The following is a 21796-nucleotide window of genomic DNA, read 5'->3' as shown; positions in this document are numbered from 1 at the left end:
CCCGAATCTTTTAGTATGAGGGCGCCGAGGGCGCCCAGCTTTGGAAAGCGTACAGCGTGCCTCGTACGTCGGGCTACGCCCAGCTCTTTTAGTATGAAGATTGAGGGCGCCAAAGGTGTCCGGCTTTGGAACGCGTACAGCGCGCCACGTACATCGGGCTAGCCTGACCCTTTTAGTGTGGGGGCGCCTTTTGGACCGAGTCCGTTGCATCACATCCGTTTCAGTATGCTTCACCATGGCTTCACCTGACCACTGCGAAGGCGTTTTTATTGTCCTGCAATATTTTACGAGGTGAATATACTAAGCAACATTTCTTTTGCAAAAACCTTCTTGTATCGCCGTAGTCGCGTAACACGCCGATATAATCCAGAGCGCTTGTAGATTGGTAGATCGAATTACCTACCCGATAAATTAATGTTTTACCGGGTGCATGAAAGCAATGCCGGGTGCAAAAGCTAACAATATGTATATATTTAAAAATGTGCTAATTAAGCTCTTTCAAATGATATACAACACGTCATCATTACTTATTTTATTTTTTTTGGTTCGTGACTTTATGACCTCTAGAGGGCGCCGTGTTAATTTTTTTGTGATGTCATAAAGCCTATAACCAGCCGACGATTAAGACGATTCGAATGACATATCGTTTGTCAAATTACAATGAGTACTTTAGAAGTTATGAGGGAACAAATGAACATACATACATACTAGATATGAGCGCCGCGCCGGCGCGCCGCCGCCGCCGACAAAATTGTCGCGCCGCCGCCGCCGACGCTGCGCTATCGGCGTGGCATCGGCGTGACCTTGATAGATACTACTACTTTCAGAATCAGATAATATATATTTTATCTAGTTTAGATCTTTAACGGCGCCAGTCTGAATAGCTTATAGACATTCAAAAGGTATTTTAGGTCCATATAATTCAAAAATATTGATGGTAAATCAAACTTTTCTGTTTCGTAACCACGCTACTAGTGTTAGAGCAATGGAATGACTAATTTTGCCAGCTGGCTAGCTCATCCGTAATTCACCGCGAATTCAATCATTGCAAGCATGGTTTGAATGTCTTTAAAAGGTGTAAAAAGGGGTTAATTTCAGATATTAAGCGTTTTCACGCCCAAAGGTCCGGGCGTTGGCTACGTACGCAAGGGCGTCAGAAACAGAATCGGGTCTCATTTAAGCTTGGCCCTTGTTCTAATTTCAAACTTTGCTCTCTCGTAACCCAATCTATTGCCTCGCATCGCTCGCACAGAAGTAAGACTGAACATCCAAGTTTTCGGCCCTGTTTGGAGCCTAACTTTCGGGCTCGCTTTTAAAATGCTTGATCATTGGTTCTTCTCCGATCTTAGCTCCACTGCAGCACGGCCTTTGGCCTCGCACGAATGCACCTGCAGGAAAGCTCCAGGTCTTTAACACTATGGCCTCGGTCTTTATCGGCCTTCGGACTTGCTTACACTGGACCAATAGTTAAATTCCAAGCTCTGCTCTCTTGCAGCTTGGCCTTCGGCCTCGCACAGAAGCTCGCTGTAATCGGCGCTCCGGGCATTCGGCCGTCAGCCAAGTTCACACTTGGCGTTCGATTCTAAGCTGTATGCTTGCTTACCTGCAGCTCAGCCTCTGGCCTCGCATGGGAAGGCGTCGGAATCAGGTCTTCGGTGTTAGGTGGAGCTCGCCTTGGGCCTCACTTTTTGACATAAATCGGTTTGTTGGGTCGATATTGATTAATGACGGGGCTTGATTTTCCTCACTTCGGCTCTTTGAAATGTCGACCAGACGTTTCCCTGATACAGTCAATCCGCTACTTTTTACTTAGCACTAAAGATAAGGGCCTCGCAAAGATCTTCCGGCTAGGGCCTCGCCAAGATTCAGACCGCCTCTGATGCCGCGCGATACCGTTTATACTATATAAAACTTTTTTCGTACCTTTATTCAATAAATTTTGCTTGAAATCGAAAAATGCACTTATTTAGTAGTAGTAGTAGTAGTAGTAAACTCTTTATTGTACAAAAAGACATATTAAAAATAACATACAAAGTTATTTTATAACTTTCTTACAGCAAAAACATGTTTTTTCGGTAAAATTTTGGGTTAAATTCTTTTTTCATTAATCAAAGGTGTTTCAAGGCGACGCCGCCGATTCGCCGCCGCCGCCGACCGATTTTGACCGGCGCGCCGCCGCCGGCTAAATGCCTATCGGCGCTCATATCTAAATACATACCCACATACATTCATACATATGAATAATTCCGAAAAACTCATTGGTACGAGCCGGGGTTTGTACCTACGACCTTCGGATTAAAAGTCGCACGCTCTTACCGCTAGGCCACCAGCGCTTAAGGAAATATCTCGCTTTTTAATACAATGAACATTGGTTGGAGTCTGTGCTCAACTACTTATCCTAAAGCCTGAAGCACGGCTTTGACTTCGCATGAAAGTTCGCCTCACTGGGGCACTTCGGACGTTTAGGCCATCGGTACCCGGCCTTGCGATATTGTCAACAAAAAATTCGATTCGATGGATATATTTGACGCGCCGCCACTGATATGCAGTGCAACTAGTGCAAATGTTATTTATACGTCATCATTTCATAGAAGTTTTGACGTTTAAAATAACACTTGCACTGCGTGTGTTATCAAAATCGTTGCAAAATTATCTTGGTCTAACTCTAGTAATTTTCTTAAAAAACTGCTTAAGTAACATCAATTTCAAGGACATTGGGTGTTGACAGCCCCATAATATGTGTGTAAAAGCGGTTTTATGACATTTTTTCAACGATTTTAACAAGTCGCCAAAGGTTCGGTTTCGGTTTCGGCCGAAACAAGAGCCAATGCCGAATATTCGGTGTCGGTTTCGGCAAAAAAACATGTTTCGGTCGGACACACTAATAACCGATCATGTTCAAAATATAATTAATTTTCTTATGGAGCCTCATATTCATGTTGCGCATTTCTTTACATAATGTATCTAATTTAAAGAACTCCTACAGTCGCCAGATAATATATCGGAGCGGCAGCTCTCAAATATCTGAACACGCCTTTATTGTCAAGGCGTTAGAGTGCTTGATCAGATATTTTTGAGCACCTCGGCCGCTCCGATATATCTGACGGCGACTGTGCATAAAATACTTCCGCTTTATCTTATCTTATCAACTTACACAATAACAAGCACTGATTTCAAAATATTATAAAAGCTGGTGCTAGATAATTAATTTGGGCATTATCTTTAGGTTATTGAAATTATCAATTTCTGTAAAAAACATGCAGTTACAAAACGGTGACGTTACGGCAAATGGAGCAGTGGCCGCAGATTCCTACCACGTTGGACATTTGCTCTTGGATTTCTTCAATAAGCCTGAAGATTTTGTTTGGCAGGTAGGAACATTTTTAGGGCTCTATACCTAAATAAAAGAAGACCTTACAATCACTTTAAAATCGGTGTTTGTAGAGTGCCCCATCTTGGTTCTTGTCGTATGTGTGGCGAAGAGGAAGAGACAGTAAAACACCAAATGTGTAAATGTCACGGCCTTGCCAGACAAAGGATGGAGGACTTTGGAGCAGGATATCTGGAACCAAAGGAATTCCAAACGCTACCCATGAGTTCCATCATCCGACACATGGAGATGGTCGAAAAAGCTCTTGAGTAGTTGACGGATCTTTCCTAAGGGGGTAATTGCACAAAATATCCCTATGGGTCGAAGTGTATCCGCAAGGGCCCCGGAAAACCATAAGATATTATGATAAGATACAATCACTTTAACCGTCTTTAAAGGTCATATAACTAGGAATATATGAACAGAAGTGACCGGAAAAATAGTTAACGGCTCGATTCGGGAAATGAATTAGAGATTCACTAGATACGATATAGTAAAGTTTTTACTATTTCATTCCCCGCCATTTCCCGAATGGCGCCGTAAGTATAGACGAGAAGTATAAAAAGTTTTCTGCGCACAGGAATTGAAATTTCGTCAGTCCGGTTCCTTAGTTCTTCAAAAAGATTTCGCATTACTACACAATTTTCTCCTTCAGTCTGTATTGCAGTCATAGTGATTATAATACATTGTATGTTGTCATTTCAGATCGACGCGGGAACTGGCGAAGTTGAGAACAAGTCATCGGTGAAGTCCCGTTCCATACAATTGGCGAGATGTCTGAGGAACGCCGGTTTTAAGCCGGGTGACGTGATCGCCGTGTCTGGCATCAATCATCTTGATGTGCACATCCCTTTCTATGCTGGATACTTTAATGGACATCCAATAATGGGAATAGACCCATCATATAGATACGGTAAGAATAATCTATAGATTAAGTAACTTACTAAACTCAAAGAATATTAGTGATGTACATACATATAAAGTACGAATAGGCATTATTCCTTCCTTCCGAATCAAATTTTCATAGATTGGTAGGCCATTAAAGGATAATCAAAGCTACATTAGGTAAAATTAGTTTTTTTGTATCATCGCCCACACTGTTAAGTTGTTAAGAGCCAACGGGAGTGGTCATTTCTCCATACAAACGTACTCCTCGTTTTCCTCCGTGGTTTTTGAAGCTAGAGCAATGATTTTTTTCAACACAGATTAATATTGTCAATATCTGTGTCGGACCGCGTTTTGCTTTTTTTGATATTTTTGTTTTTTAAGGCGCTAGAGCCCTTCAAAAATGGCCAAAATGGCCTAATTGACTATGCCGCAATGAGAGGCGTGGCATTCAAAACTGATATCAATTAGCCAAAAAAGCAAAACGGTCCGACACAGATAATTTCATAATCATTTAGATTTCCAAATTTGGTTACGATTGGTTAAGTTTTGGAGGAGGAAACAGAGGAGTACGAAACCTCGATTTTTGAGATTTTTACGCAGGATTTTTCGCCTTGTCCTTATCGCACTACTTTTAGGTGCCGCTTCCGTTAGCGAGACGGGTATATTTACCTAAAATATTTAAAACTCAGCTCCTGTTTCGTCTTAACTGTACATCGGTGGACCTTTTGCCTTTTGTAATAAGGTACAGTTAGGAGTGTTGCTGTTTGTACTAAGAAGAGCTATCTGCTAGATAACAACATTTAAAAATTTCGATATAAAGGAAAAAAAAACAGCAATTGTCTTACTATGAGGATAATTAAAATAATTTTATCAAAATTTATTGTATTTTACTTTGATTGTATTTTATACAGATGAAGTAAAGAGGCTGTTTGAAATAACTAAACCAAAAGTGACGTTTATCGAAGTGGATCTCCTGGAAGAATATGAAAAAGTTATCAAAGACCTTGGAATAAATACGAGGATCATAACATTCGGCGACAGCGACAGATCTTTGGCCAAATTTACAAAGACGTACGATGATGGTGCACCGGACAGCGGATTCAGGTTGGTGCATATATCTCCATCATCATTATCTAATGATGATGATTTTATTAAGTACAGATCGGAATAGAGTCACGAAATAGAAACAATAATTTAAACAAAAAAAATTGTGTACGGCTGTACACACACATTTTTTGTGGCGTTCTTTATTAAGACTAAACTGATAAAATTACTATTGAATTTTTTATTTGACCTTGCATTTTTTTTGCAAAATTACTATTATTACGCATAAATTAAATCATTATGTTAATTAATCAAAGTCAGATAATCTGGAATATTTATTGATAAGATTTTATTTGATTAATACGTTCACTGTCCCAATCTGAATTGTTTACCTTACGGCTTTGTAATAGAGGCTTGCCGTGACCCATATACGGGGCACGGACAGTACCTACCTAAAAAAATACCAAATTCCTTTGAAAAACCGAAAACTGTATGATTTCTATAAGAAAGGTATTTCCTTACTGCGCAACCTCATACAGTGTATTGCTTATATACTTTTTAATTGCGTATACATTTTCACATGTGGAGTAGGTATTATTTATTTTTTTGGGAAACTTTGTGTGATGTCCACCATTCATAAAACGAAATCTATTCTTCATGTCCACATAAAGTTTTCCAAACAAAATAAATAAATAAAATGAATGGTGGACATGTCACAGACAACGCTGGTGGCCTAGCGGTAAGAGCGTGCGACTTTCAATCCGGAGGTCGCGGGTTCAAACCCCGGCTCGTACCAATGAGTTTTTCGGAACTTATGTACGAAATATCATTTGATATTTACCAGTTGCTTTTCGATGAAGGATAACATCGTGAGGAAACAGGACTATCCCAATAAGGCCTAATTTCCCCTATGGGTTGGAAGGTCAGATGGCAATCGCTTTCGTAAAAACTAGTGCCTACGTCAAATCATGGGATTAGGTGTCAAGCGGACCCCAGGCTCCCATGAGCCGTGGCAAAATGCCGGGATAAGAAGAAGAAGAATGGTGGACATGTTACATGTTCAACAAGTGAATGTGTTCAACTGATCATATCTACAGTTTTTATTACATGTTTTACATTAAGATTTAGTTATAGTTTCCTAGTATTTCTATTACAAACAGTCCTAAACAAAGCTAAAGCCTTAAGTAGTGAAGTTTTTAAGTAGTTTAAATTAAACTAATCAATCGTACATATAATATAAGAATCTTTAAACTAGAACTTATAGTCATACCTCGAAATGTTTCAGAGTGGCCACGTTCGACACGAGCAAGGTGTACGCGTGGCTCGTCCTAACCAGCGGCACCACGGGACTCCCCAAGGTCGCAGCCTTCAAGCACTCTGACATTTTCACCATGATCAAAATCTACTCAGTCATGAAAGAGAAGTAGGTATCTTGAGGCAGAAAGTTGTCAATTAGTTTGAGCCAGCTCCCTCAATAGCGTCTCCCGAGCGTCGGCGTATAGTCAACTCTTTTCACACCACCTATTCGGAAAAGAGCTTTTTCTTCCCTGCTAGGAGGGATCAAAGTAACACTTTTCTGTTCTAGCACACTATTTTTAAATTTTTTTGGACATTCTTTTTTAGCTTAAATAATCTGTTTAAGCATCAGATTGTGTCAACACTAAGATTTTTTTATTTTCCTCATAGTTGATGTGAAAAGCAGTATGTGTCACACGGTATCAAAATTATTTCGTCTTGGGCGTTAACACTTGAATCCCTCATTACGCTCAGGATTCACTACGTTCGGGATTCTATTGTAGAATTCATCGCTTCGTTCAAGATTCAATGTACGCCCTTGACGGAAATATATCATTTTGATCCCTTGTAACACAAACTACTATTTCTGCTCGGCTCGACGCAACGTTGGCGCAGCTCTGCAGCAACGCCATTTTCCATAGCGCTAACGCTGACTAGTGACTAGACGTCGATACTCGGACGGCGGACGACGCTATTGTGGGGTGGCCATAAGGTCAAAAGATTTTAATAGAGCCGTCATGATTATGATTATTCTGGTAATTCTATTTTTATTTTCAGAGAAATGGCTCCGTTTTTGCTTTTTCCGAGTGTGCAGTGGGTATCTTCATACGTAACGACATTATGTATGATTTACGGAAACCATATCAAGTTGCAGTCCTCGACGCCCATCACCGTGGAACATATTATCGAAATCATTAACAAATATAAGGTAATATTACATAATTAAAAGCCAGGTCCCCTATTCGACAATCGACGTTTGACGTATCGTGTTGATCTCTCGTTTATGTGGGAAAAATCATGAAGTTCTCGAATAGGTACGTATAGTGTCAAAATATGACATTAGCAATCCACAGTTAGGTGACAACCAAACTAAACCGAACCCCGAGTTCATAGTTGGGTTTTAGTTCTACCAAATTACCTATATATTCGAATCAACACTTGTTAGAATCAACATGCAATAAAATCGTAAATTGCATGCAAGTTCTTCTTGCAAGGTCTCCTGAGCGTCGGCGTCTAGTCAACTCTATGGCCGCTGCTTGGCGCAACGTTGGCGCAACTGTTATGCCAGTTTCACACGAGGGCAGAGCAGTGGGGCAGAACAGTAGGCAGCACAGTACTGCTACAATTTGAACGCACACGCTGAGACAGTACAGTACTGGTCTGTCTCTGCACAAATCGGCGTTGTCTCAGTGCGTTCAAATTGTAGCAGTACTGTGCTGCCTACTGTTCTGCCTCACTGCTCTGCCCTCGTGTGAAACTGGCATTATGCGCAGTGCGCAGCAACGCCATTCTCCATAGCGCTGACTAGACGAAGACGCTCAAAAGACGCTAGTGTGGGGTAGCTCTTAGCATTGACAAAGGCGCAAGTACGCTCCATCCATTTGCGATACTACCATTACAATTGTCTTCATGTAGTTCATGTCTAGTCTAAGGACTCATAAATATTGGTACCTACAATAATAATAATAGCCCTTTTCATCTGTGCCAGATATTTTAAGCAGCAGCCTGCTGCTTAAATATACAAATATACCTATCATTCGACGATTTGCGGAATGTACTAATCAACTCTTTATTTTTTAAATATACATTAATACCTATCATTCGATGATTTGTGGAATGTTATCAGCTCTTTATTTTTCAGCCAGTTGCCGCCATATCAACCCCGTTATTAATCAATGGCATCTTGAAGCATGAGAAACATTGCGACATGACGTGCTTTAAAAGGCTCCTCGTCACCGCATTTGCCATTAACCCAGTAACCTTGAACCAACTGAAGGTAAGTTAACACTGAGAGTGAATTCCTTGGAATTTCGGCATAATTTTGACCAAGCAGCGGGCGTAGCATGGTTCCATTTTTATCGTCTGTCACTATGCCTGTCACTTTCGCATTATGTTATCAGGCATTTTATTATTTTTCAGGCAAAAATGGGACCACGCGGCGAGGTGTGGAACCTACTAGGGCAGACGGAATGTTTGGGCCCGATTCTGCTGCCGGCTCCGAATGGTCCCCAGGGAAATTGTGGGACAGAGATGCCTATTAGACCAGTAAAAGTAAGAAATTATTACTATCATTAGTAACGGGCTTACTTACGTGTCATTCTTAGTTTTTGGGACAATTTAGGTCCTAATCCCTGCAAAAAGGAAAAAAAATCATTGAAATTACCCCAAGTTAAAAGTACTTAAATGAACAAACGCCGCGTGCCTGTTTGTAGAGTTGTAGTTTTATATTAAAGTACAGCGCCATCTAAGGTCCGACCGTGAAAGGTATTTTCGTCTCTGCATCTGCAATTCTGCAGTTTTTGCTAACGGTGGTTGCGTCGCTTGACTTTTGGTTTAAGATATTGTATGTTACTCACTACTTACACTGGCCAACACTCACTAAACAATCATATTAACCGACAAACGGGTAGTTTGGAAGCGTTTGGTAAATTCAAAGTCAACTCTCGAAATCTCGAATAGTCTCGATACTCTCGATCAGCTCCGAACATCTCGGCCAAATTTGGCAAAGACCGAGATCTCAGCTCGATTTATAGCCGAGAATGCCGAAACTGAGACCGCGCCCGAGAACACGATCGGACTTTTGCCCCATCTAATGAGGTCTTTGAGAGAATTGAATGTAGATGGTGATGTGCTACACAAATTGATGTTCTTTGAATATACAAACGAGTTTTTACTAGATTCAGCTTTCCTTCTTAACTTATACGTAACCAGTACGTAGTAGCGTGACTACTTAAAAAACACAAATCAAAATATTTTCATAAAAATAATTTGATTTGTTCCCTACTTTTATACGTAACACTTTATAATTTGCAGCTGGTAGATACATCAACTGGCCAAGTAATCACAGAACCAAACAAGGTCGGAGAGCTTTGGGTAAAGGGCCCAAAATTGACAGTAAGTACCATGAAAATAATTTACCTGTCGAATGTCCACCATACAACAAATTGATGCAAAGCAATTTGACCCATATTGATCTGTGGTAACACACGTGTGATACTGAGTCGCTACGATCCAAACTGAGTTAGTGTCACACGTGTGATATTAGGGCGCTCCACGGGTCAAGTAAACCATCATCACACCTATACTTACATCTCCACCATATAGTTCTACTATTTTAACTTTGTTATTTGGGCTATATTAGTCTCCACAATAATCCTTATTGGTTTGGGGATTTTACGTACACTACTTTGAATTTATTTGCAGACGTAGGTATCTACTTGTTACCAGGTTTGTTTCCTCACGATGTTTTCCTTCGTCTAAAAGCAAGTTGCAATAATAGAATACTATTTTATACAGATGTAGTGCATAATTGTTTGCCATCGTATTTTCTCGGAAACGTTCGTATTTGTTGTACTGAGACTGATTGAAATGGCAGAACACGTTCGTGCGTTTCCGTGAAAATACGATGGCAAACTATTATGCACTACATCTGTGGGCGTATCAGTCCTAAAAAATCTATAAAGTAAAATAACAGTTTAATACAGGGCTCGGAACCGGTATTTTACTAAAACCCCGAAATAGCCCAATATTTTTCATTATTTCATGCTCTTTAGGTAGGACTGAATCGTGTATTTAGGTAACAACTTTGTATTATTAGATTGTCCCATTAAAAATGAAATAATAAACCAAAGAACGGAAAAGAACGTAATAATACCGGTATTTTTGTATGGACCAAATACCGGTTTCCGACCCCTGGTTTAATATGTTACAGCATAAATAATAAAAAGGCTCCTAAAATTATGCAGCCAAGAAACTGTAACAATTTGTTTCGTTGTTAAACCACTAAAATATGTGACGTTCCACGGCAAAAGGTACCTTATGGCGGCTGGCGCTTACGTCGCATAGCGCCGCAATAATTATGGAGCGGCGTTAATAATAGCGTAAGCGCCAACCGCCATAAGGTACCTTTACCCGTGCTGCCCTCCTAACGAAAAGTGCAATAACTCGAGTTTTGGGTCAAATTGAGTTATATACATATTCGGATTGAGCATAACGAGTTCTATATTTTCTTCTTAGACAGTTTTAAGGTATCTGTAACGTAAACATGTTTTTTATTAATCATAACTGCAATATCTGAGGCAAAGACTTGTGATTTACTTATGAAGAACGCCATAACTGTAGTTATTCTTGGATTAGTAATACTTTTAAGCAACATTACTAACAATATCCGCAATAACTATAGATATTACACTTTTAGTAAGTAGGATTAATAAAATACTTCAACATCACTTACTTACAAAAACTGCAATAAGGATAGTAATAATATGATTGGTAGGGTGTATTATTTTTATTAGCACGTTACTAGTAAAAAGTGTAATAAGAATTGTTATCGCTCTTATGCTTAGTAAAATTGTGATAACAAATGTTAGTCCAATAACTAATCATAAACGCAATAAGTGAAGTTGTTACACTTATGTTTAGGATTGTCGAAATTTTAATGATAAGTTTACTTAATAACAAGGCAATACAACTAAGTTACTGCACTTATGTTTAGGACGATGGGGCACAGACAGTATAGTTTTACCAATCACGGTGCGATATGATGTCAAGTTTTGAGTGGTATAAATTTATGAGTAGTATAAAATAGAGCATAATATAATAAGTAAAAAAGTTAAATGGTTTTATTTTAATCAGAAAGTGTACCAAAAACTAGAAAATAAAAATGATTATACCAATCGGAGTCCTAAACGCCACTTTTCGACACTATGTCAGTGATTTAAGTATCAATCGATTTTTTTTCTCAGACTAAAATAAAAACGTGCGGCGTTGGAAGGAAAATATAATACATTTATATATTTGTAATAGAAAATCTTAGTAAACATAACTATGTAGCTAGCTAACTAAAAGTCCACGTTGCATTGTATATTCTTATATTTTTAGATCTTTCTCAACATTTCTAAATACTAACGCCCCACGTTTTTAATTTAGTCTAAGAAAAAAAATCGATTAATACTTAAATCACTGACATAGTGTCGAGAAGTGGCGTTTAGAATCCGACTCGAGAAGACTACATTGCTACCCGTCTTGCATGATTACTGTCGAGAAAGGAGCATAGGAAGTATATAGGACTCCGATTAGTATAATAATTTTTATTTTCTAGTTTTTGGTACACTTTCTGATTAAAATAAAACCGTTTTACTTAATTTTATTTTTAAGTTTTTACTTTAGTAGCATTACGAGTTAATAAACATATTAGATTGCGCCCCCGCTGCAAGATGACAATAGTTATGTATCTTACTAGGGGGCAAAATCGGATTTGATACAGTCAGTATTTTCTTGGCGTTGGTGTGGTGGAAAAAAATGGGGTTAGGCTGTATCAGTATATATAATTATATTATATCAGTTCCGCGTAAGGTCAAAGGCCCGAAGCGTCCGGGAGTTTAGTGCGCCAACACAAAAAACAATAGTACCAGTGTCTAGATGCGAAGGCTGAAGGCCGAGCTCCGCGTAGGGCCGAAGGCCCGACGCGTTCGGAAGGTTAGTGCTCAGACGCAGAACAATGGTACAAGTGTCTGAAGGCCGAAGCCCTGAAGCGTCCAGGCGGTGAATACTCAACACAGAACTATAGTATAAGTGTCTAAATGCGAAGGCCGAGGGCCGAGCTCCGTGTAGGGCCGAAGGCCCGAAGCGTCCGGAAGGTTAGTGCTCAGACACAGAACAATAGTACAAGTGTCTGAAGGCCGAAGCCCTGAAGCGTCCGGGAGGTGAATACTCAACACAGAACTATAGTATAAGTGTCTAAATGCGAAGGCCGAGGGCCGAGCTCCGTGTAGGGCCGAAGGCCCGAAGCGTCCGGGACGTTAGTGCTCAAACAAAGAACAATGGTACAAGTGTCTTAATTGCAAAGGCCGAAGGCCGACCTCCGCGTAGGGCCGAGGCCCGAAGCGTCCGGAAGGTTAGTGCTCAAACACAGAACAATGGTACAAGTGTCTTTATTGCGAAGGCCGAAGGCCGAGTTCCGCGTAGAGCCAATGGCCCGAAGCGTCCGGGACGTTAGTGCTCAACAAAGAACAATAAATAAATATAAATATTAGGGGACATCTTACACAGATCAACCTAGCTTCAAACTAAGCAAAGCTTGTACTATGGGTGCTAGGCGACGATATATATACTTATATAGATAAATACATACTTATATACATAGAAAACACCCATGACTCTGGAACAAATATTAGTGTTCATCACACAAATAAATGCCCTTACTGGGATTCGAACCCAGGACCATCGGCTTCGCAGGCAGGGTCACTATCCACTAGGCCAGACCGGTCGTCAATGGTACAAGTGTCTTAATTGCGAAGGCCGAAGGCCGACCTCCGCGTAGGGCCGAAAGCCCGAAGCGTCCGGAAGGTTAGTGCTCAAACACAGAACAATGGTACAAGCGTCTTTATTGCGAAGGCCGAAGGCCGAGTTCCGCGTAGAGCCAATGGCCCGAGGCGTCCGGAAAGTCAAATACTGAAATACAGAACTAAAGTATAAGTGTCTAAATGCGAAGGCTGAAGGCCCGATGCATCCGGGTTAGTGCTCAAACAAAGAACAATGGTACAAGTGTCTAAATGCGAAGGCCGAAGGCCAACCTCAGCGTAGGGCCGAAGGCCCGAAGCGTCCGGGAGGTTAATGCTCAAACACAGAACAATGGTACAAGTGTCATAAAATACACTTTTGCAGCAACCTCTTCTTCTTCTTAAACCTAGCGTTTTCCCGGCCTAGCGCCAGGGTCCGCTTTCCTGCTCAGTCTTCTCCACTTTGCCCGGTCTTCGGCATCCTCAGGTGTGAGATTGGTCTCTCCCATGTCCGCTGTCACGACGTCCAGCCAGCGCTTCTTAGGCCTACCGCGGTCGCGTGATCTAGGGCCTTGGACAGTGAGATTGAGGCATCTATTTCCGACGTAGTCTACCGGTCTGCGGCGTATATGGCCATACCATCGGAGGCGACTTTCCTGCAGCTTATCCGCTACGTCACGGATTCTGAGGCTGCCACGCATGTGTTCGTTACGTATGCGATCTAGTCGCGTAACGCCACACATCCATCGCAACATCTTCATCTCCGTGACGTGAAGCTGCTGGACATGCCTTCCGAGGACAGGCCAGGGCTCGCTACCATATAGTAGGACTGGTCGGATGATGCTCTTGTACACAAGGCCCTTTAGCTTCACCGGTATCCTGGGGTCGCAGAGGACACCGGTTACTTCTCGCCATTTTGCCCAAGCAGCGCTAATTGGGGCTGGGACGTCGTGATCGATTTCACCCCATTCGTGCAGCACGGACTCAAGGTATTTGAATTTATTCGTTTTCACGACAAATTCGTCTCCTACCTTTATGGGGTCGGGGTCCGTGCCGCCACATGCCATGTACTCGGTCTTCGCAACATTTAGTTTCAGACCGCCGTTCTCTAGCGCACCCTTCCATTGGTTCACTTTATGCTCCAGTTTCTGTTTTTCCTCATCTGTCAGTGCAATGTCGTCAGCGTACGGTTTTGCAACAACCATAATAGAAAAAAAAAATTAAACACATTGTCTTACTAATTAAAACTGCAATAAGTAAACTACTTATTGTACTTAAGATTTAAGCATACAGTACAGCACCATACTATAATTGCTTAAAATAATGGTAATATCTTGAATTACTAACGATAAGTGCGATAAGTAGACTACTTATTGCAGTTATGGCTTGTAATTATATCATGTCTGTATTGGACCATCCTAAGCATAAGTGCGTTTGCTCATTTTTTATAGTATTAATAAATGAATAAATAATTATTAGGTACGTACAAATAAACTCAATAATATTATCTATTTTTTGGTCAAAGTTTCAAGTCAATAGGATGTGTAATATTGGAGATATCAACTGAACAAATTTAAAATATATTACCGCGTTTTTCTCGAAAGTAGCTTGACTCTAGTTATTGCACTTTTCGTTAGGAGGGCAGCGTGGGATTCATATATGATTAATATTGTGTTTCGTAGGAATACTACATGAATCCAGAGGCAACAGACGCTGCGTTCTCGGATGGCTGGTTAAGAACTGGAGATCTGCTGTACAGAGACGAAAAGGGATACTTCTTCTACGTGGAAAGGATATCCAGCTCGTTTAGATATCGTAACTTTTTTGTAAGTCTATGTTTTACTATTTTGGTTTTTAAATTTGCACATAACATTTATTAGTTATGAGTTATGGACTAGTTTTTAGGGGCAAAAACGTAAAATAAACGTAATATAGTACGGATCTTAACACATGTTGAATTTAATAAAATAACATAACCTAGTTAAATGGATAGCAAATGATCTACTAATCACGATAAAGCGAAAAAGAAAAAAAAAACAAATGATTGAAAAATACAAGACTTCTAACTTTTTATTATTTTTCTCAGTATGAAATATAATGGCAGTTTGTATGGTCAATTTACCTAGTTTCATATATTGAATAAGTATGCAACATGCTACGTCATCTGTTGTAGCCATTTAGTATGGATTGTGTGTATAGGTATAGGTAGGGTCGGCAAAGTAAAAATACGTGTTGACTGTTCAACGTTCTGTATTCAAGTGAATCAAGAATAATGATTATGAACGAATGACAGATTGACTGAATGAGTGAATGAATGTATTTATACAATGAATGAACAAATGGAAGGTAGACTTGGATTTTTGTAATATACCAACAGTCCCCCTCAAAAATTCAAGTATTTTATACATTTAATATACACTCTAATCAAACTATTTTTAATCAAAATTAAGAGTATTGTTATACAAGCTCAACATTGCATTTTAATCATTTTATATTGTTAGTTTATACAATCATGTTACATTTATATTATGCAATTATAATAGAATCAAATTAAATTCAATTTTACTCTTAATTCATGAAACTTTGTCATTGGAATCGCCTTCGTGAACATATCTGCTAGTTGGTTTCCTGTGGAAATATGTTCTAGCATTATTACATTGTTGTTTATTTGTTCACGGGTAAAATGATATTTTATATCAATATGCTTTGACTTTTTGTGATTTGTGGGATTATTAGCAATGCTAATGCAACTATTGTTGTCTTCATAAATAAGTATAGGCTTAGTTACTTTTATGTATACACTAATAAGTAACGATTTTATCCATATAGCCTCTTTTACAGCTTCAAATAGACCCATATATTCGGCTTCTGTTGAGGAAACGGCCACTGTATTTTGTTTACGTGTGCACCACGAAATTGTACAATTATCGAACATTTGAAATAAATATCCTGTTGTACTTTTTCTATCAGTTTCATCGCCTCCCCAATCAGAGTCCGCATAACCAGTCATTAGCTGTTTATAATCACATTTATGATAACTCAATTTAAGATTTAAAGTTCCCTTCACATATCTTAAAAGATGCTTTAAACATTTCCATAACTCCTCATTGCCTTTACTTTGAAATCTGCTTAGAATATTAACAGCCGCGCACAAATCAGGACGCGTGCAAAGCATTGCGTACATTAGGCAACCTATGACTTGTCTACTGGGTGCATTGTATTGTACATCACTATTCAATGCGTCATAGTTTAATTTATTTGGGAAAGGTGATTTTGAGGGATTGCAATCACTCATGGAAAATTTGTTTAAAACATTTTGTAGATATGTTGATTGGTCCAAAGTTATTTTATCTTTGGTTCTTTCAATTCGTATGCCAAGGAACAATTTTATATCATTTAAATCGGGCATCTCAAATTGTTTCATTAGACAGTTCTTAAGTTGTTGCATTGTTTGTACACTTTTAGTTACTATTAATAAATCATCAACGTATAAAACTATATACACATTCAAATCAATCGAATTTTTATTCAATATGTACAAACATGGGTCAACTTTCGAGCTTTCGAAACCCATGCCCTTAATCGCCTGATCGAAACGTTCGTACCAGCATCGTGAAGACTGTTTTAAGCCATAGAGTGTTTTATTTAATTTACACACTTGATTAGACTTAGAAGAAATACTCTCTGGCACCTGCATATAAATGTCCTCCTTTAAAATGCCGTTCAGAAATGCAGTCTTCACGTCCATATGATGGACAAGTAAATCATTTTGATTCGCGAACGCTAAAATCATTCTAAACGTAGTAATCCGCGCAACTGGGGCAAACGTTTCGTCATAGTCTTCTAAATACTGTTGACTAAAACCTCGCGCTACTAATCGGGCCTTGTATCGTATCGGTTCACCTAACTCGTTATTTTTAATAGTAAAAACCCATTTGCTACTTACAATATTTACACCACTAGGTTTATCCACAAGACACCAAGTTTGATTGCTACGTAATGAATCAATTTCACTTTTTATTGCACTTAACCACTCATTTGTATCTGGCCGATTGAAAATATCATTGAAATGCACCGGTAATGGTAACTGTTGTTTAGAACAAAGCGATAAAACTGCTAAATCTGGGTCATTCATTAATTCATAATTTTTAGGGGGTAGATTACGAATTCTATCGCTACGTCGTAAACAACTGTGTTCGGTGTCGAGTGACTTGTTGCTAACGTCACTTTGTAACTGTTCATTGTTGTCATTTTGCGACTTGTTATTTACGTCACTTTGTGTATTGCCTATCAACTCCACCGAATTATTAGGCTTGTTGATTTTGGCGGGAATTTCATTATTGCTGCATATTGGCTTGATCAACTCCACCGACTCATTGTTCGGCTTGCTGATTTTATTAGGAATGTCATCACTGCATATTGGCCTAGATTCACCAAAATTTGACTCATCAAACAATACATCTCTGGCAATTAAAAACTGATTATTTTCAGTATTAAATAATTTATAACCATTAGGCACATAACCAATTAAAATTGATTTAAATGATTTTTCGTCAAATTTGGTCTTTCTAGTTTTATTATGAACATATGCAGTGGAACCGAATACCCTCAAGTGACTTATTTTCGGTTTTACACCATGCCACATTTCGTACGGGGTTTTGCCAATTAGCGCTTTAGTGGGTAGCCTGTTTATTAAATAGGTTGATGTTAACACGGCTTCACCCCAAAACTGTTTACCCAATTTCGCACTTGCAACCATGGTTCTAGCCATTTCGGTTAACGTACGATTCATGCGTTCGGATACTGCATTTTGGACAGGTGTGTAGGGCACAGTTAAATGATACGTTATTCCCTTGTTTACACAATAATCTTTGAACTCATTTGACAGATACTCTCGGCCATTATCGCAGTATAAATTAACTACCTTACAATTAAATAGATTTTCACTTTTAGCAACATAATCTTGAAAACATTTTAAGACTTCAGATTTCGAATGCAATAAGTAGGTAACTGTGTAATGAGTATAATCATCGATAAAATTTACAAAATAATTTTTATCGTCAACTGTAGTGGGAGTTATAGGGCCGCATACATCACTGTGAACTATAAATAAGGGCCTGTTGTTTGTGCGTTCTGGTTTTGACTTTGCAAAAGGCAGTCGAGATTGTTTACCTTGAATGCATGGCTCACACAACTCGTCGGTAGGTGGAATTATTTTATCAATTACAGAATAATCATCAATCATATTTTTAAGACTGATGAACTTCTGTTTATGGATATGACCAAGCCTTTTATGCCATAAATTGTATAAGTTTGAATTTCTGTTTACATTTACACTCAACGCCTTTTGCAAATTAATAGCAAGTGTTATCTTAGACAGGTTATTGCAAGTTATGCCAGACATAATACACTTATTATTTTGATAAATACGAACGCCTACGTTATTAAAAACAATTTCCATACCTGCTTTTTGCATTCGACTTACTGACATTAAATTATCGGCAGCCTCCGTCGAATATAAAACATCCTCGAGGGAACCTTGTATTCCCATGTCAGTGGTAACATCAATGCGACCTCGTCCTATTGACTGTATGAATGCTCCAGACTTAGCTATATTTATTTTCAGGGGTGAGGTAAATTCAGTATAAGTTGAGAAAAGGTCCGGTGTGTTTACAATGTGGTCCGTGGCTCCAGAATCTAAAAGAAAAATAATTTCATTACTGTTATGATTAGGTTTTGAAGACTTACATTGCGAGAACATAAAAGCGAAACTGTCCTCATTGTTTTGTTCCGGTACGGCAGCGTGGGCGATGTTTTGCTGCGGCTGCTGCGCGCTGCTGCTGCCGCCACTACTGTTTCCTTGTGATTTCTTGAAGTAACGGCAATCTTGCTTGAAGTGATTACGTCGTCCACAAAAGTCACAATACATTCTAGATATATGATGCGATGAATTTCTAGGTTGTGGATTTGTCTTGAACTGATGATTGTAATTAGGTTTCTTCTTTTTGTAATCGGGGACGTAGCTCGATGTGTGATCCATGTGTCTCTTCCTTTTGTGAAATGGGATGTGTGTTGAGAATTTGTCACTTGCCACATGAAGTACTTTTAATCCAGTGACCGTCTCGTTCTTGATTTTTACTTCTTGATCCAAAAGGCGCGTTTTAACAAATGATAGGTTTAAACTATCTTCGGCGAGCGTCTCCAAAGCAGTAATAACGCCATCGTAAGCAGCAGGTAGCGTAAGTAATAAATGAGATATTTTATCCATTTCCTCGAGTTTGGCGCCAGCGGAAATCAATTCAGTGATTAAGCTATCGAAATTTGTGAAGTGCTGGATCAGATTCACGTCAGGTTGCAATTTTAAATTTAATAACTGCTTACGTAACGCCAACTGTGTAGCCAAGCTTCGCCGTTCATATATTTTATCGAGATTGTCAATAACGGTTTTTGCGGAATCCGTGTCTTGGGCGAAATTTAAAAATGCGTCACCCAAATATTCCACAATTGTACCTTTAGCGATGAGATTCTTTCGCGTCCACACGGCGTCAGGGTTTTCGGGAACTGGTACTTCGATAACGGACGATACTTGAAGTTCAGCTAAAAGTGATTTGATTCGAAACTTCCACGTGCTATAACGGTCGCCATTAAACGGTTGAATATTTCTTTTTGCTCGTTGATCCATTGTTACGTATTTATATTAGAACGTAATTTTAAAACGGAATTTTAACAACCACGTGGCCTGGGCCCATAACCTATAGGTATAGGTAGGGTCGGCAAAGTAAAAATACGTGTTGACTGTTCAACGTTCTGTATTCAAGTGAATCAAGAATAATGATTATGAACGAATGACAGATTGACTGAATGAGTGAATGAATGTATTTATACAATGAATGAACAAATGGAAGGTAGACTTGGATTTTTGTAATATACCAACAGTGTGGTTCCAAGCACGCTGTATAAATGTTCGCCTTTGACTTATCTGCTGTGTTAATTGCTTTAATTAACCTTGTTGGTTCCAAGGAATTGGATCCTTATAAAAATGGGCTACATTGACACCACCAAAAATCTAGTAGCATATAACTTGTTCCCAGATCACACCCATGGAGCTAGAGCATGTGATTCAGGAGCACCCAGATGTGCTGGACGTGTGTGTGGTGGGCGTGCCGCACCCTGAGGATCACAAACACGCTATTGCGTGCGTCATGCGATACCCCGGCTCCACACTAACAGAGCAGGGCGTTAAGGACATCATTTCTAGTTAGTATTAACTTTCACATTCTCAAGTGTCACAAGGCTGGTGATCCAGCACCCGGATGTGCGGATGGGGATTATGTTACTTTTTTAAGATTCCTTAAATTATTTGATAACTATGAATATGATACAGCATAGAGGTACAAAAACCACTTATATCTCAGGTACCTTATCCATCTGCACGAAATGCACATACCTACATTTCAGACATTGAACAATAGCTGTTTAAATCTTAAGAGCGTGTATAAAACTTCGTGTTCACGTAAAGTCTTTGCCAAAATTAGTTAGGTTACCTTATATGTCGTAAGGAATATTTATATATATGAAATAATTGCTAATTAGCTTAAGTAATTATTCTTGTACATTTCAGATAAACTATCGGCTTACAAACAAGTGAGCAGCGTCATTTTCGTCGACAACTTCCCTAGAACAATCTCCGGCAAAGTCGCCAGAGGAAAAGTTCTCGAGTACGTCTTAGAAGTCCAAAAATTGGGAACATCGGAATGGCCGAGCTCTGGCAACACAAAGAAACTTATCAGTGCCTTCCAGCAGCTTAATACTACGGGTAATACCAGATATTTGTCCAGAGGGCGACACTGATGGACTACTGAGGGTTGAGGGCAGAAAAGATCATTAACTGTAAGACGTAATGTAAGATAAATGTATCACATGCTAGTGTTATTATTGTAAATTTAATTAATTTAATTTAATCTGTTTATTTCATATATATGATAATGTAAATATTGTATTTTAAATTATGCTACACCAACCTGGTAAAATTGTATTGAGACAAATCAACATATATATGTCTTAAACTGTACCATCTTATGTAATTGTAAACATACAATTTATGTGAAATAAATAACTGAAATAAAATTAACTTTACAAGCCAAAGTTAAAAAAATATTAACAGGCATCTAAGATACTGACAATCGGTCGTGTAAATATATTTTTGGATCGTTTGCATGTAAAGATGATTTTGAACTTAGACCGACCATATCAGCTGAAAGAAGGCCACTGCAGATAGGCAGATAGATAGGGGGATAGGATAGGTGACGGGGACCATTGCAATGTTAATAATTATCTAATGTGACAATTGTTATATTATATCCAGATACAGTATTTAGTTAAAAAAGAGAATCAAACATTATCATTATCAGATACATTTTAAGTTTCATGAATTAGGGAGTTAGTATGCTGCAACCGAAAAGCGCTAGTAAGGTAAGGCGGGGTAAGACTAACATAGTTTATTTTGCTCGGGACAAGACAAACAGAATATGAGGATTCCATGCAAGTGATAGTCTTACCTCGGTGATAGTCTTACCCCACCTTACTTAGTACATAGGTAGTAGTAGTAAACACTTTATTGCACTTTATTATACTTTATTGCTCAAAACATGTACAGTCGCTATCAAATATATCGGAGCGGCCAAGGTGTTCACAATAT

At 39.1% G+C, this 21796-nt stretch overlaps 1 protein-coding gene and 2 long non-coding RNA genes across 3 annotated transcripts in view; 1 reads left to right on the top strand and 2 right to left on the bottom strand.

The window, feature by feature from the left end:
- LOC134800291 (uncharacterized) overlaps positions 1–21796 on the bottom strand; it is a 167497-nt gene that overhangs the window by 122707 nt on the left and 22994 nt on the right. The window lies entirely within an intron of this gene.
- On the top strand, positions 3258–21795 carry LOC134800323 (uncharacterized). Its single transcript, XM_063772823.1, has 11 exons — positions 3258–3371; positions 4076–4283; positions 5170–5362; positions 6588–6725; positions 7376–7526; positions 8460–8594; positions 8738–8869; positions 9632–9712; positions 14781–14924; positions 20190–20355; positions 20720–21795. The coding sequence occupies exons 1-11, from the start codon at positions 3258–3260 to the stop codon at positions 20947–20949; spliced, it is 1692 nt and encodes a 563-aa protein (XP_063628893.1). The 3' UTR covers positions 20950–21795.
- On the bottom strand, positions 15331–16496 carry LOC134800290 (uncharacterized). Its single transcript, XR_010145523.1, has 2 exons — positions 15562–16496; positions 15331–15527 (listed from the first exon to the last, which is right to left on the bottom strand). It is a non-coding gene; the product is annotated as an uncharacterized LOC134800290 (long non-coding RNA).

The sequence above is a fragment of the Cydia splendana genome, chromosome 19 (assembly GCF_910591565.1).
Source record: "Cydia splendana chromosome 19, ilCydSple1.2, whole genome shotgun sequence".
Classification (NCBI taxonomy): Eukaryota; Metazoa; Arthropoda; class Insecta; order Lepidoptera; family Tortricidae; genus Cydia; species Cydia splendana.
Note: the sequence above shows the minus strand (reverse complement) of the source record. Positions and strands in the feature narration are given on the sequence as shown.